The sequence below is a fragment of the Megalops cyprinoides genome, chromosome 1 (assembly GCF_013368585.1).
Source record: "Megalops cyprinoides isolate fMegCyp1 chromosome 1, fMegCyp1.pri, whole genome shotgun sequence".
NCBI lineage: Eukaryota > Metazoa > Chordata > Actinopteri > Elopiformes > Megalopidae > Megalops > Megalops cyprinoides.
The window spans coordinates 40710831-40728599 of NC_050583.1; the positions used below are offsets into that span (position 1 = coordinate 40710831).

The following is a 17769-nucleotide window of genomic DNA, read 5'->3' on the forward strand; positions in this document are numbered from 1 at the left end:
ACATCCTTGAGGCACAATACAAGGGCAATACATTATTATTGATGGTGGTATTGTTAACCATAATGTCAATGACAGCATAATGAAATCAACCTGCTTGTAAATTCTTGCCAATGGCAAGACCAGCGATATCAATACTTTTGTGCTTTCAGACAGCAGCAGAATTTCATTACTGCGCCAATGACTCAGGTGTTCTGGGAAAAAGGCCAGGAAAAGCCGCAAAGGGATCCATTTTACTTTGTTCAGAAGAACCACAGGTTGCCCAGCACACTCCGGCCTCAGTGACCAGTCAATGACGAGGCCGCACATGGTCCAAACACACTATCAGACGCACTGTCACGGAAACACTGACACACTGAGTCAGACACACATAAAGACACCAACCATTGCAGCACTGACCTTAAAGCTCCAGTAGTTGGGTTGTTGCTGGGGAGAAAGGGAGAGAGAGACATAGGTTTAGACTTTCATATCTCTTATGTCTGGCAGCTGTCTTCATTGACAACCCTGAGTATGAGAAAGAGTGTGATGAGGGAATGGGGGAGCAGGATGAGACAAAGACAGTGAAAGAGAGAGAAACCTTTGGTGCAGTAGTCCACTAGTCCACTCCATGCTCTGACATATAGTAGCCCCACCTGACAAACTTTAGCAAACCATTATGGTGTGACCACCAATGTTGTGAAGGGAGGGGGGCATGGCCCTCATACACATACATGACAATGGCATATCTGGGAGTCTTCAGTCCAGCTATGCAAAACATGTTGTGAAAAGTAAGAAATGTCCCATTCATCACAGAGAATTTAAAAAAAGCATTAAGGGCTAATTATGGTAATTGTTATAAGGATAATGAGAGACATCATACTTTATTGCTGTTTTTAATTGCTTCTCATGAAGGGGGGGGGGCTGTTTACAACATTCACAGTGGTTAGATCTTAACCAAATATACGATGCCCCACCCCTACGTATTTCCAACACAATAGGCCCACTGTGATTTATGACAAGATTCAATGAAAAGATGGAAACTGAATTAAACAGTTTGGTTTCACCCTCTGCACCATCGCAGACAGCCCCACTCAAGCATTCCTGGCAGAAACATATGCTGCAACACATCGGAGAAATATAGGCCCTGAAACAAAGTGGTTTGGAGGAAGAACCTGCACTGTAATAAAGATGGCTGTCAGTCTGTCTTCTGCATACCCACACAGCCAAAAGAGACAGGCCTGCAATGTTTGTTGTTTCCCTCCCAGTATCCATAACTGGAATCCATCGCATCTCCTTCCCTCCTCTAACTGAACTGGTCTGGATGCAGTTTAATCAGCAATGCAATGAGGGGCAGAGGTTAGGCCACTGCAGCAGTCTGGAAATTTACTGTGTTGTTAGAAATACAATAACTGTGACCATTACGGTGCAATGCTCTAGTAATGAGTTGCACTGTTCTATGCCAAGTGATTGTCTGTGTTTGCAGCAAGGCACAAGAATTCACATACACATGAGAAATGGAGACTCACTGAAGGTTTTAGCCATTATGTAAACTCACATTTAATACAGAGTGTAATTCAATTTCATACTCGACCCCCTTTTTTATGTTTGCATTAAATGCACTACAATAAATGTAGAAAGTGCAAAACATCTGAGCACAGCAGTTTCTTTTAATGGTTTTGAGCTTGTTACTTGTCATAAAATGTGTATTCAGCTCATTTGACAGTGTCTTGTGCAACTTGAAGAACCACTGAAACCTTGACATCATTTACAATCTTGAAGTTTAATGTTTGTCCCTCAAATTTTGCTTATCAGAAAAAACTGCTTAATCTTTCCACATTTTAATATTTGGAGCTTAGTTCTGGCTTTCATGTGACATGTTCTGAAAGTAATAATAATTAAATATAATTTAAATGTTTTTTCTCATTATTACAAATTGAATTCCATTGCTCTGCCACATTGCTCTGGGATCTACCTCACAGTATGGGCATGCATAAGGGGAGCAGAGGTGAAATGTCTGGTAACACAGTTTTTTACTATGGTAATAAAAATAAAGATTCCCCTTTTACTTTTGGTTGGAGGTATGAGGGAGGGAAAGAATGGGTCCATAGGAGGCATGACCTGACATCTCTCCTCCATTGTAGGCCTTCAAGGCTCTGTACCCTCAATGCTCAAGTGTGGAACTCAACGGGCCTCACTTGACACAGTAACAAGTAAAAGCCACATGGAGCAATAGCGTTGACATTCTTACAAACAATACTTACAGACCCACATTGGTCAATGGTGTCTGCTAAAATATTTCATTAGCTGCTCTGAGACTTAATGACAACCCTGAGGACTTGTGAGAGCGACACAAAAAATAAAAAAAAAAACATGCCAACGGTATTGCACCAGCCAAATTCCTCGCCACGCCAGCCACACAAACTCAAAGGCCTTCCCTGGCATCCACTCACACGCAAACCCCACACACCAGTGTATACTCTGTGGCCCACATTCCTCTGCTGTTCCCAAAAAGCTGAAAAGTGTTCACTGCAATCATTGGCTTTCTTCTCACAATCATCGAAGAGAAATCTACTCCCCTCTCCGCCCTCCAACTAAACACATCCTCCAAAACACAAGGATTAGCGGTCACCCTGGGTTGCTCCGCAGTAGGAGTTCAGCATCAAACAATGTGGGGGAATCTGCCATTCAAGCATTGCTTAATACTTCAATAAGTGGGTGGTTAACCCAGCTGATTGGAGTTCCTGCACCAGGGGAGTGAAGCTCACTTCCTGGAAAGATGCATCTATGCCGGTTTTTGCTCCAAGCTTTGTTCTTAAGTGCTTAACTAGCTCAATCATTTACTTTAATTTTCTTTTTAGTTGTTTCTCATTTTGCTCTTTTGCAAGTGATGAATCACAGATGAAGATTCGTTTTGTGTTCTGTAATCAGGGAAATCTCATTCGTAGCTGTCAATGTAATAAGGCTAATTAACTAATATGATCAATCAAGCTTCGGGGCTGGTTGGAGCAACCAGCATGTTAAGGGTCCTGCAAGAATTTATTTTGACTGAGTCAGTCTTCCTATGATTAAGACCAGAAGCCCCCAGGATCCTCAAGGGCCAGGGTACCCATCACCGTACTAGGCACTCCAATAAATCCATGGGCAGAAGGCACTTCTTTAGAAAGGCACATAAATCAAAATTCAGCTCTTCACCCTCCAGTGAAGAGACACAATCAAGGCTGCAATAACATCATCTCCTCCACTATCAGGCGGCACTGAAGCCTTGCTTCAGTGGGAACCCTGTGGCATGGAGAGGATTATTGACAGAGCAGAGACCAAGGAGTGTATGAATCTGTGAGCGTCTCTGAGGTAGCACGGAACAGATGTCGCAGGCAGACGAGGCAGACAGCGACAGGTATAGGGAGACGCGGCGAGAGTACAAATCACAGAGGATCCTCCTGTATCCTGTGGATACCCTGGAACCGCAGTGACACAGAATATATATCCCATGTGTGGTTGCTAAGAGTCACAGACCCATCCTGGTAAACCCAGCACCAGAGTTCTGCGCAGCTATAACCTGGACCCGGACAAGGAATTTGAGACGGAGAGAAGAGAAAGGACAAGGAAACAGAGAAGGACCCCGTGGGCTCGGCTGACCCAGATACAGAGCTCCCAGCGTCCTGCAGGCTGGGCTGAGTGAGCATCTACCTGATCCTGTGTCAGTCAGCCCAGCACAGCCACGCCAAGAGCCGTGCGCATTTTTCCTCCCAGCAGCCCCGCATCCTCGGCCGCTCGCTGCCAGTGATAATTGCTTGTTTGCTTAGATAGAGGCAGAGTAAACACATTTGGTTCCGTTGCTACAGTTGCTTTTGGGGTTTAATTGTGGCTGCAATGCTAATTACGGCACACAATCAGACTGTGTTGTGTTTAGCCGGTGCTGTTTCTCTGTTTATAAAGAATACCAAAGCAGGAGGAGCATTAGTCGTGCGTGACAGCAATGGGAATTTAGTCAAGACAGCTATGTTTGCACTCAATCCACTTTCTCCATAATATACTAATCTAAATTATTCATGCTTGCTGTAAATATGCTAGATTTCACATTTGAAATAACATTTAAATATTATATTTATTGTTTTCTGTATAACCCGATTCACATCCATTGCATAAAAGTAAGAGCTATTTATCATTCTGAAAACGTCTTGTGCTTACATGTATGTGTGTATATGTGCTGTGTGTGTGTGTTTGTGTGTGCGAGTGCATGCCTCTGAGTGTACGTGAGAGAGAGAGGGAGAGAGAGACATTGGTAAACTGTTCCGTTTACTGTGAGGGCTTCACTCACTGGGGAAAGATGCCATCATCTTTCATCTCCTTCTCCTTCCCTTCCCCACACACCAGCCTCTGCTGGCTAATACCCAGTCACTCTCTCTCTCTCTCTCTCCTTACAAATATGAGTGGATGCAGACTCCTGCATCTGCCCCCTGACCCTCCATAACCCATGCCTCCTGCTGCACACGTTAACCCCCCCCCCCCCCCCCCAGCCCCCACCACAGGTGTTGCAGCACACTCACAGTCACACAGACTCCCCGCATCTCACGCCAGCGTCCCTCTGCCCTCTGCATGCAGCCCTCTCAGTGCAGACAGACAGCAAGCGTACCCCAAGTCCCTGCAAAGCTGTTTCACATTTCCCCAAAGCGCCACAGTCCACCCAGCCATCAAGGCCCCCCACAGTACTGCAGGTACGCTCAGGATACGCTGTGCCCTGCGCTTCAGCGTGAAGCTCCAGCCCCTCGGCTGCCGCTTCAGCATGAACCCCGGGCGCCGCGAGGGTAGGGAGGGGGCCGCCTGTCCTGCATGCCAAACAGGGCTCCGGTCCACACCCCTCACCACACGCACGGAGCTGCACACCACTGCAGCCCCAACTGCAGTCGCACCTGGCTGGCACCTGCCCGGCGTCTGTGCGCCGTTACCACAACAAGCGCAGCCGCAGCCACGGCACACAGCAGAGGCATGCGAGAGCCAGGCTTGTCCCTGCATTGGCTCACCTGCGCGCCAGCTGCGCCTGGCCTCCCCCGACGGCTCCTCTGCTTCAAACAACCCGGCCGTCAGTCAGGTGCAGCCATTCATCAAGTCGCTCTGTCAGTCTCTCTCTCTCTCTCTCTCTCTTTCTTTCAGTCTAACACATACAGCTTCAAATATTTCTATAATTCATTAGCACCCTGACTTATTAATGCCTTCATCGATTAATGAAATGGATCATGCTGTTGTTAATTAATTAGCTGGCAGGCTGGCTGGCTTGTCTGCTCCTCCACCCCTCCCCCCACCACCTCTCCCCCTCTTCCTCTTCATTCCCTCACAGCGGATCGTCACACAGAAATTCCTGCTGTCGGTCGCCGTCCCTGTCGATTCGGCTTCACTGTGTGTCTGTCTCTTCTCCTTCTGCCTTCCTTTCCGTTTCTCCCTCTTCCTCCTTCTATCCCTCCCTCTTTCCAGCCCAACGTTTGCTATGTGATATCACTGATTTCCTTATAAGGGAAGGGTTGCTATGGCAACCATGGACTCCACCTGTCTCTTGCCCGCCCTCTCTCCCTCTCTCTCCCTCTCTCTCCCTCACTCTTCCTGCTCTCAACTATTGTGCACCAATGGTGGCTTCACCACTGTACACAGACAGAGAAAAAAGTGGGAGGGAGAGCAGGAGAGAGAGACAGGGAGGGAGGGAGGGAAAAGCGACTGAAAAAACGAGGAGGGAGAGTGCTGGGTAAGGACACAGCGAGGAGTGTGCATGGCCGAATCCATGCGGGGGAATGAGAGGATGAGAAGAGGAATTGATGGAGGGGAGTAGTCAAAGCAATCCGTTGCCCAGCAGCAGAGAGCACAGTTCTTCAAAAGGGGTCCAAAAGGGGATAATAGCTAACACTGCATCTATTACCCTCACCAACAAATTTCACTTGCATTCAAAACATATTTTTCACCTTAAAATATACCGTACTACTGTAGCTCTTACAATTGTGGAAAGCATTATGTAATAAATTAAATGCAATTAAAACTGCCAGTATACTATATTATTTTACATGCATTAGTGAATAACTATTTCTTTCAGACAGATGGTCTTAAAATAGTTTTAAAAATGACAGGAAAATATACTTTTCGTTTAGGTATGTATCCTGTTGAAATAAAAGTATCTTTCTTGCTTCCTACATTACCCGTGCAGTCTGCGATGGGTCACAGATGGGCAGGGAACGTTTTACTGGGGTTGGTGAGAGGTCAAAGATCGCTTGCAGAGAGCAATGCCCTTTAATGTGGGAGGTCTGCAGCTCAGCTCTCTCAGTGAGCATCATCAGGATAGTGCAGATAGAGGGATAGAGGTAGCATCAGATGAACTCCATTTAATAAACAATGGTATGATAATGATATTTGTGAAGCTCTTCTATGACTAAGCCAACCCATCTCAGCATACAATGAGACATTCACATCTGAGGTGTGGAAAGGAAATCGGGGGGGTAAGGTGTATTTACCTGTTCGCGGGCGCGATCCGGAGTGCCCCTCATGCTGCCGTGGGACGGGGAGGGGGAGGGTGGGTGCTGGGGTGGGTACTTGCTCTTGAGGTGGTCCATGAAGGCGTCGCGCTTGCGCTCCATGTCGGCCTTCTGCAGGCTGGTGAGGGCCTCCAGGCTCTGGGCGGCGATGACCGTGTGCCTGCGCTCAGAGGTGTGCACCAGGCCCACGTTGGAGAAGCGCCGCGTGCCGTTCCCCAACGTGCGGTACTCCCGCGGGTACTCGGCGTCGTCGGTTGAGATCATGTGACCTCCACTGCGCTCGGGATCTGAAGGGGTGGGCACGGGGGCAGGGTCAGGGATGTGGGCGGGGAGGGTCATGGGCAGGGATGGTCATGGAGGTTTGTTGGGGCGGGGGGGGGGGGGCAGGAATTTTGTTCATCCACACATAAACACACACACATTATTCAAAAAAGCACACACACAGGAGACAGAGAGAGAGAGAGAGAGAGAGAGAGAGAGCAAATTGGGCCTGAATGTTAGGCTCACAGCCACCAAAGTAGAAATGTAGCTCAATATTGTGTTCTTAAGTCTCTGACATTTCAACTTCTTTGATTTCTCTAAGGAGATAAAAATGGGAGAAATCTATCTGCATTTTGCTGGATATTTGAATGCTTGACTTACTCCTACATTGAAGCAAGTTATATATTTTTGAAAAGTGCTTTCAAATAATTGCAATGAACTTCAGCAAATGAGTTGGGTGGAGGATGGCATGGTGCCTTAGAAAATAAAAAGAAATACCCCCCACACACATACACACTCTTTGCTGCTCTCTGTTCTCCTCACGTTCTGCCATTAGAGTCGACTATCCCTCCCATTGGAGTGCTTGTATTACCCCAACCTTCCACAGATCCCTTCATGTTCTCCCCTTTCAAAAAATGCACAGCTACAGAGCCTTTTTCTTATCGCATACCCTAATCATTCTGTGCGACGTAAAACAACTGTTCTTGTGGGGAAAAAAAGAGAAGCACAGAGAGGGCGAGCAATGACACTGACAGTGGAGATCAATGGGCTTTGAGCGTGAGAACAAAACACAGTCTGCTGTTTGAGTTACCTTGCTTTGGAAAACAGGCCCGGGTTTCTGCTTGAAGAAAAACATGCCCACAGTTAATCTTCTGCATAGGCAGTTATCACAGTGATGGGTAATTCAGGCCAGTTTAATCCAGAAAAACCTGGTTGGCAGGACTGTTTTTGTGCCAGGAAGAAAACAAAATCTACTAAAATGAATTCTTCTTTCCCCCATATTCCTCAGCTTGTAGAGGGATACTTTCTTGGAGAATATAATTGTATTTTGTGGTCCAAATTTGGCTGAGTGTGTATCGACACTGCATGTTAAAGGCCTTTGAACATTGACTTTAAAAGAAGCATGAGACACATCAGATTTGGGTCCACTGCAGCAGTGTTTCTCTGGTCCTGGGGACACATTGTGTATTGCTTGTTTTGCTCCATACTGAGCTTTTATTTTTAAAATGAGCTATTAATAAGGGTTTTACATTGATTGACTGGTATCTACTGTAAAGGCCGTTGAGGAAGAAATGAATAACTGGAAAGGTGTTTGGACTACTACACACATACAGAAAAATATTTCTTCAATTATTCCTATTAACTTTACCCATAACTATAGTTCAAGATTAATCAGTTGTGCTGTGATCTTTGTTGGGTTCAATTACTTGAACAAAATGAGCAACTAATTAAGCTTTAATGAAATAGTTTGAAAAGTTATCAACAGAAATATGTTGAATAAACCCCCCTTGCTTGTAGCTTTTTAGTACAGAATGCACTTCCATCAATACATTCCTTTCATACAGAAATAACAGACTAACTGTCATGATATGTCCATTCAAATCAGTGTTTAACAGTTCATTCAAGTCTAATTATTTAAAGCAAACAACAAAACAAAGTTGGAACAAAAACCTTACAAACATCTTATCAGGGGGGTCTTGTGACAAAAATGCTGTACAATAGCTTTATATCTCACACATCCCTTATCAGGTATCGAGAGGTAGCCAGACTAACGGTGTGATTGGCTGATTCAAACAGCAGCGGTGATGGGTGATTCGGCCTGTGTGGCAGTGTGAGACAGTAACATGAGCCCTGACCCAGCCATGTGTGTGGAGACAGAGACAGGCCGGGTTGGGTCAGTGCCCAGCGCCCCGTGTGTGTAGACCCCCCCGGGGGTGATGACACAGTGTCAGGGTGTATGGTGTACTAACAGCTCCACATTCAGCTGAGCAGGGGTCAGTAGTTACAATCATCAGCACCCCTGCCCCCCCCGTGCTCCTGCCAAAGAAGACGCCAAAACCTTGTGTCATCTGACAAGTGCCACAACAGGGAAATGATCCGCTCATGCCAGGAGCCAGGTGGTGCCTTGGTGAGCGTGTCATGTCTGGGCATGGGTGGGGGGGTTGAGGGGTCGGTGGGGGCAGGGGGAAGGGACTCCAGTGAAGGAGGCGGGGGGGGACCCTCCATGCCATGACCTGTCAGAAGAGGCACGACCCCAGCCTTCCCCCCACAGAGTGCCCATCTGGCTCCTCGCAGTCTCGTGGCGGATCCAACCAGAACCCAGAGAGTCCTCCTCCCCATCAGGAGCCTCATGCGCTATAGCGTATCTGTGTTCACCCTGTGCTGCCAGACCCAAAGCCTCACATACACTCCTCACAACCCCATAAGCTTCACATAAGCATTGATCTCAGTAATCCTCCCAGTGAAACTGGGTATGTAAATGACATAGATGACTATAAATAGCCAGTTAATATAGGTAACACTGGCCAGCTCACAGGGCCAGAGGGCAAAGTACACTGTGAGGACACAATCTATCAGCTCTCAACTGGTAGAAAGCATCTTGATGTATGGTGTCATGCATCGCCAACTGTCATCGTATTTCTGTCATGACAAACTTTTATTGACACACTGTCTTTACAGATATTACTGAGAGGAAACTGCACAGGAAATAATTATTTTGTGTTCTCTATCATGTAAAATGCATTACAGAGCATGTAAGGCTAAATTGAACATGACCTGTGCAATTACATTAATACTGAGAGCTTTCATGATGAAAAGAGCTCTTTGAACCTCTGCGGATAATGTTTGGCATACAGTCTGTTGGTGATCTAGTTTCACTTCCCTTCAAAAAGACACACTGTCTGAGCACTACACGAATCCTTACAAGGCCATAATCTGCTTTCTTATCACAGAATGCTTGCCCACAACTAACAACAAACTCCTTCAGTGTTAAATAATGGCAACTCAGTTAAGTAAAAAAACATAGGAGTTGGGTTTCAAATTTGGCATTAGCAAGGGGGGCACGGCTGATTTCATCTCCAGTCGTCGACATCCTCACAATGAGCTCGGCTTTGTGTAAAATACACTGATGTCTGGACATAGGAAAAGTGTGTGGGCAGAGAACGAAAACTCAAACTGTCATCTGTCACATGTCCTCCCGCTCACATAGACCGCAGCCCTGAGACATGGCCCCGTCCGACCCGCCCGTGACACCTTCGGTCATTTCAGGGGACATGAGGCAAGCATTCCAATGCATTATACAATGAAAACAGTGTTCGTCGCACATGTCAAAACAATTCCAGCATCTGAGTCGTCACAATGAAACTGCTCATGCAAACACTCTATGAAGCGGTGAGGTTGTGCAGAGTGGGGCGGAGTCACAGGGGCATGAGGGGATGTGAATGGCACGCCTATGGAGCCTCCAGTGAGAATCACAGGCAGAGTACCGATCAGCAGAGAGCCAATGACAGCCAAGCCCTTGGCAGCCACACAAGACAACAATCTAAAGGATTTTACCTTCCCAGCTCCAGGCAGATGGACGGACTGACAGACAGCAGCAGGCAAATAAGGTGCAACAGCAAGCAGGCAGACAGACATTCAGCACCATGGGACACATCTGACACAGTCTAAAGACAACAGAATCCAACTCATCTAGACAGCAGAGGGGAAGTGGTCACGCCAAAATGTTTTAACCTTTTGAGCCAGCTCACAGTTCTGTGTAAGTCACAATTACAGATTTTTAGGTTTAATCACAATGGGTAATTTGCCTGTTTCTGTACTTCAGGCCTTTTCAATGTCTTTTAAGACTTACAACAGTCGCATCTAAATCTGGAAGAAGGGGATCAAAGCCGTCAAACTGAGATCGTGTCTGAGAATCAGCAAGAGGATCAGTAAAGAGGCAGACACACACTCACTTCTCCACCCTGAGTTTTACACCCAGACCAAAAGGAACTTCTGTGAGGCAAAATCCATTTCTCAGCCCTATCTTCAGAACATCAGTACATGAAATACACAAGGCCGTCCTGGACAAGTGATTTATGATGAGCCAGCCTGGTCTGTTACTGCCCTGAGGCACTGGCACTGCATAGCACCACTGAACCCCCATTTCCATCAACTACTACAACCCCAGCAAAGTGTCCTTCAAAAAACTCAGACATTTCCAATAGTGTTGAGGCCGAGGCTGCTCGGCTGTGCTGCGATAACAAATGCACAGGGCAGACGCCGAGACAAGGTAGGTATATGGGGCAGTTTATTCTCAGTAAACAGGGGGCCAGTGGTCTCCTGGGCACATGCTAATGTCTACCACAACTCTTACTGCAGGAACGCACTGTTCCAAAGCATCAGGCAGCATCAGCTGCAAAGCAGTCATTTGTCATTTCACAGCTTTTCATGCAATGTAAAAAAAAATCTAATCATTGCCTTTGCACATTTAGCTAAAAACTGACCTTCCTGTATGCCATATACAACACAGCAAGCTTTGTATTCTGAAAACCATTTGAAGAAGAAAGGAATTTGTTCAAATCAGGTTCCCAAACTGCAGCTACAGATTACCACAGCCTCTCAGATTAACTAGCACCTAAACCTAAACACAAATCTACCTGAGCTCAGAGACCTGGTTACACTGGTCACATGGCCGAAATAGAAAGTGGCATGGAGAGAAGAGGTTGAGAGATCTGGCCTGAGATGACTGTGATAAAACAACCACGCAAACCTGGTGACTCTCCCATGAATCACCTATCCCAGGGGCAGTCTACTGTCACGGGGAACAGTGCTCTCCCCATGGGTAACAAGCCAACTGCACTTCTGCTGATTCTCACTTGTCCAACCACGGCACAGCCAATACATGTCAGTACCTCCCCACCACTTAATCGCTATTATCCACCAGGGGGCTATAAACACACTAAGGAACAACACTCACTCTAGCTGCTCCATTAAACCCCGGGAAACTCACTCCTTAGCTTCTTAGCTTTGCATCTTTATGAAAAAAGACAAAGAGGAAGCAGAGGAAATGTGGCATTAAAAGTGTGTCCGGGCCTGATCTGCTGTGCCATGTATCACACAGTGTATCACAATGTGAGAGATGGGCGAGAAGTGACAAGAGGATCAAGAACAACTTTCGTTCATTCATTGGTAGGAATTTCATTCAAAGAGAGCAATTGAGGAATCAGCAGAGGTCCCTAAGGTGATCACACTCCCTGCTTCTTTAATTAAAGAGAAATACACAGCCCCACACCCCCTCTAGTACCTCCATTTCCCCAAGCTACATTCTGGTACATCTCAGCTAGGGGATGCTGTATTAGAATTCAAATTAAAATCATGGCAGCCCATAATTAGCACCTTACTTCATGGGAACTGTCAAACAGCCTTGTTAATTCATGGGAGTTTGCACCAGGAGTGCTAAGAGGTATCCCTAGATTCCTTGTTTGCTAGATCACATTGTGAGCTGCTACTGGTTTCAGTAACGTGCTGGTGGGCCTGCAGAACCTCACAACAGGACGCTGTCATGCCTCATGTAGCATCCTGCCGCTTTTAATGCCATTGTGTTAACAACGACTGACAGTCTGCTATGGGAACAAAGAGAGAAAGCAAGCCCATTTCTCGGCTGGCTTTCCCATACAATTAAGAGCAATCGGTGCTTCCCCAGTCATTTGGCATTTGGTTCTCATTGGTACTGCGGTTGATTAGCCAGTGCAGCAACCCCACCTCCAAACACTCCACACACACAGAGCCCACAGACAACAGCAGCCACCTGTTGCAGATCACATGACACTAAATCGGCTTGTGCAGCATGTTTCATGCAGCAGGTGAAAAGTGCACCAAAATGACTGTCTCACATTACAGGTAAAGAGACAGTGTGAGTCAAGAGGGTGCAAAGGAAGGCATCGTTTTTTTCTGTGAGGGAGAGAATCGTTGCACCCCTGGGTTCTGTTTACTGTTGTCACAGCAGCGTTGCACATGAGAATTTCACCATCAGCATGCTTTAGCGCGGGCAGAAAAGCTGCAGCGCGCTAGAATGCATACGAGGACATCGTCTACATTTGCCACCTCTTTAACAGCCTCTGCTGGAGCTGTGCAGTGAGAGACACACCAGAACGGTGCCCTTAAAGCCACCCCTCCCCCCTAAGCCCACACCCCTGCAGCAATCTGAGCACAGGGCTCCGTACCTCTGATCTCCACAGGGGGCAGCGCAGCGCCCGCCGCACATGCCGCCTCTCTGCAGCTCTCGCATTTGATTGACATTCACAGGCTGAGCAGGAAAATAAGGTGCCCGCAGCCAAGGTGAATGAGGCAGATCGTCCCGCTCCACACACGCACAGCTGCAGGCGCAAGATGCCATGCACAGCTGCAATGCGGGGAGTGCGGTAAAGCTACCCTGTTCGACGAGAGCGTTTGATGTGTGTGTGTGTGTGCGCGTGCATGTGTGCGCATATGTGAATGGGATGTCGTTCTGCAGACACAGTCCCTCGGCACACTCAAGTGTGAATGTATGCTATATGAGCTCCCCTTGGCAGATGTGTGTCACTGTGTCTGGTTTGTGGCTGTATGTACCTGTCTGTTTTTGGTTTTCCTTGCCTCTTTATCACAATTACTCACTGCCTCTGTGAGTGAGTTCAGGAGAGATATCCTGAGAGAGAGAGAGAGAAAGAGAGAGAGAGAGAGAGATGGGGGGGTAACGTCTATGAAACATATCAGATAAAAAAAAAATAAGCCTCTCCAAACGATAGATTCTGTGACAAAAAGTACCTCTTCTTTATTATTGTTAAAAAAATCCATCAAATACTAATAGTATTAATATTTAATATTTATTAATAGTAGTAATAGTATGCACAAATAAAGTGATTTGTTTTATTACATGCTATCTCAGCAGACAGTCTGATCTGAAGTGACTTAAATTACTTACATCTGTGTATGCTATCCATTTATACAAATTTTACTGATACAATTCAAATTAAACACCTTTCTCAAGGGTAGAAAGCCCTTCCCCACCTGGAAATCAGACCTACAACCTTCGGGGTTTCAGGCTCCTAAATACCTGTACCAAAGTGTTGCTATAATCAACATAGAAGCCACACTTATTTTGTGCAATGATTTGATTGTTTTTTCAACCAAATAATCAATTGGTTCAAGGTATCTTTACCAATTAAGTGTATTTGTGCATATCACATACAGATTATAAAAATCTGTGAGAGATTTGCATATTTCCTTCAAGTACATTTGCCATCTGTGTTATAATTTGCACATGCATTAATAGTGTTGCCAGTTTCAAAGTTAATTTAGTATTTATAGTAGTTTCTAGAGGAACATAAAATGCTCTACAAATTTGCACACAAGAATGCTTATGGTTACTTGTGCAGAATCAATATGAAATATTCTGTGTGAGCACTTGATATAAGATCGAATATTTAGAAGAATGAGAAATTTAGAAAGGTCAATGTATTTAGAATAATCCACAGAAAATAATTTTGTCATCTGCCCAATAATGTTTTAAAATTATGTAACAGATTGTTTGCAAAATTGCATTTAATTTAAAGTATTAACATTGAAACTCAGAGTCCAAAGTCACTGCTTAGTCAGGTCAACATGACATTGAAGTATGGTGATCAGTAAACTGTGACAATGTAAGAGATATTCAACAGAAAATATTCTGGAAATTGGAAGGCAGCCTACAACATCATGGCAAAGAAAGGCACTTAATGTTTTAGAAGGAGTTGTTCTCCAGTTGCAATTCTATCTATATTTCTTAGTTGTGGTATTCATTTAACATTCCTTAATGCATCGGGAAATTCCATGAGTCTATTTCTTTCATTTGACGTAAAATATACATATTTCTGTCATTTTGTAAATGCCTTTTTCAGCGCTGCAAGTGACCCTGTAAATCTGATCTAAGATTCTTTTTTTTTTCAAAACACATGAAAATCTGATTATTGAATATTTGCAAATATATTTGCAAATTCGACTGATATCAAGAAACATTGTACAGCCTATTTGAATAACTGTGATACAATTTTAACTTCTCAAGCAATTTAAAAACAATTTTAAAATGTTTGACTGTGATGAAAAAGAGAGATAGGTCGAGGAGGTGCTCAGAGGTTTGGCTAAATACTTTACTGGCTGCTAAGAATGAAACTCTGGAGTTCTGAACCCCAGTAACAGAAGGCACAGGAATAGCAAAGAATTTAAAACATTGATGCTTCTGATTTAAATAGCAGCTCCTTTCTTCTTTTGAGAAATGTTACTTTCAGCTTGAGAGAACTTCTCTCTCGGTTTTGAACATGTCAGCCAGCATAGGCATTTTACGTAATAATGTCTGCTGCCTACCTTTTTATTGCTGCCTTTTTAAATGCAATTTTCAGTTTCACAAAATCATCATTCCAATATGTCTCTGCCATTCTCCAGTAATCTGTCATGATGCTGGTCCAGTAACAAACAGTTTTTACGCATAAATAATAAATTATTTTTAGAGGTCTGAATTCTATTTTGTGATTTGGAATCTTCTTGACACTGGATGCTAAACTGTTGATCTGTTGAAATTGTGCCATATGATTACCTGCTCTTGTGTTTTAAAGCATTTGAACACATTTGAAATGTTGAAAACTAAAATGAGCAAACAAATACACACACACACACACGTTCAATATGGTTATGAATGCTATCATCAGCTGTGTTTTCCGACTGATATTCCTTGTGTGGAATAAGTAATGGAGGTGGTGTTTACTGAGCAGTGGAAGTCATAGTAAATATTCAGGGCAGAATGTGGGTGGAGGAGCCGGCAGTGCATTGTGATGGACACCACACTCCTCCTCAGGTCTCTGTTATCATAGCGAGCAAGGGCCTATTTATATGGAGCGGAAGGACCATGCAGACTGTAGGGAGCATGCTTGTCAGGCAGAGTGCAACACTTGGTAATCAGGGCACGAGGACCTTCGTTGAAAGTGTATAGTGGAATGAATAATCTTTCCTTAAAAGGCACCCGGGGTGAATCCATGAGTAAATAAGACCAAGGGACTTAACAAGTCAAATCTGCCCTTTCCAAAAAAAAAAAAAATCCAGCAAATTCATGTGCATTGTCCAAGTATTTTTCCTGAAGGTTCATTTTCAAATGCTTACAATTTTTTTTTATCTCCCAAAAAGATCAAAAATTAATACCAAGCTTCAATTAAACTTACATTTTAAAATGATGACTGTAAGGTAAATGATGATTTGCACTGAACAGCCTACTAGATGAATAAGTAGGACTGAAAGTGATTTACTAGCTCCACAGACACACCCGCTCTGGTGGGCCTGCTCATCGAAGCACAGTTAGAGTTTGCCGCGCTTAGAGGAGAATTCTCCAGGGGCGTGCAATCAGGAAGTAATTAAAGCCAGGGTGGGAGGGGCTGGCCATATAAAGTGCAGAAATGGCGTTCTAATGAATTGACTGGACACCTGCCAGCAGCTCCAGCTCTTTGGCACTAGTGACAGCTCCATGTAAATGGAAACTGCCTGAGCTGTAATAACTGCTGCTTTCTCTTTTTTTCCACCTCCTGCTTCTTGTTCATGTCCCTAAAGGCCATAATGGACAGCGTCACCTTGCTGGTGGTGGTGTTACCCATGGCAACCCTTGTTTTTTAAGCACCCCACGATGAGGAGTGTGCCACCACGCTGCCATTTACCTGGTCTGATGGATGGGAGTCCAATCGATCTCTCCAATTTAGCCCCATCAGTTTTTCACGGCCGGTCCCCCTGGGGGCCGCGCGGCACTGGAGTTATTACCTCTTAATTACATAGCACCGCTACTGCAGAGCTCGTCCCTGCCAACCACGGGCGGGGGCCCCAGCACACACGCATGAGGAACAGCATGCAGCTGTGGGAGAGGCTAAATCCCAGAAATCTTCAAAGGGAGGAAAGGCGCTCCTCTGCGGGGCCATGGCTGAAGAGGATAAAGCGCCTTAACAAGGACATAAGAGGGGGTTAGCACAGGCCTAATGGAAGGCCTTTAAAACCTCTGAAAGAAAATGAGCATCGGAAAAGGGCGATTACTATTTTTTGGAGGCTGAGAGCAGGCAGCTGCAGGAGGGATGGGGTGGCAATGGCGGGGAGCTGGGGGCCTGGGGGCCTGGGGGGGGGATACAGGCTGATGGAGCTGCTCCGGTCTGCGTCTGCATTCTGCTATCTCTCTGATTCCAGCCACCTGTTCCACTCCCTGAGATGTATGGCCTACTGTGGCAGACCTGAGCTCTCTGTGACCCTCCTCATCATTCAGCTCCCCCCTCGTGCTCTGCCATGTCTTGCTCTTCTTGTTTAGGAAATCCATTCCAATCACTTTGACATCCCCCCCAAGAACAGTTAAATATGAATGTGAACATTTTCATTCTCCGCCATGGCAGAAAGATAGCTCCTACATTAGTCATTCTCAGTCTTGGCTGAGTCACAGTATTGTGTGTGTGTGTGTGTGTGTGTGTGTGTGTGTGTATATATACACACACACACATACATACATACACATAGGCATATGCCTAATATTCCAGCTTTCATCAATTAGGGAGAGAAACACACACACACACGGGTACCAGCAAGGCCCTCAGAATAGGGCTTTCACCAGTGCTGTCTTTATGGATTAAACAACCCCCCCCCCCCTCACCAGGTGAACAACAGCCACCGTTAGAATCAACAACTACAGAGCCGCTTCTTTCCTTTTCCCTGTAAAACTGGCTGCTAATTAGAGTTGTGCACCTGCCAGCGTTCAGCAGAGCACGCAGCCACCATTCTCCTAATGAGACACAATGTCTATGTGGACCTCTGCCAAACTGCAAACTGCATTCTGCATCACAGACACACACACAGACACCACACACACACACACACACACATACACACACACACACACACACACACACACACACACACACATACATACACACACACAGAAACTCTTAGACTTTCTCGGTTCTGTGGAACTTTGGTTCTGCACCATTACTCTCTCCCTCCCTCCCTCCCTCTT

At 45.5% G+C, this 17769-nt stretch overlaps 1 protein-coding gene across 11 annotated transcripts in view; it reads right to left on the bottom strand.

Annotated features, from left to right (window-relative positions):
- The window catches only part of LOC118776762 (SRC kinase signaling inhibitor 1-like), a 112925-nt gene that overhangs the window by 40897 nt on the left and 54259 nt on the right, over positions 1-17769 (bottom strand). For 7 of the 11 annotated variants that reach the window (XM_036527319.1, XM_036527372.1, XM_036527364.1 and 4 more), the window contains exons 2-4: positions 7561-7590; positions 6468-6775; positions 397-423 (exon numbers count right to left, since the gene is read on the bottom strand). In XM_036527319.1, the coding sequence (XP_036383212.1) occupies positions 397-423; positions 6468-6775; positions 7561-7590 (365 nt within the window). The remainder of the gene's footprint in view (positions 1-396; positions 424-6467; positions 6776-7560; positions 7591-17769) is intronic. The other 4 variants (XM_036527328.1, XM_036527346.1, XM_036527336.1 and 1 more) reach the window with 2 other exon arrangements.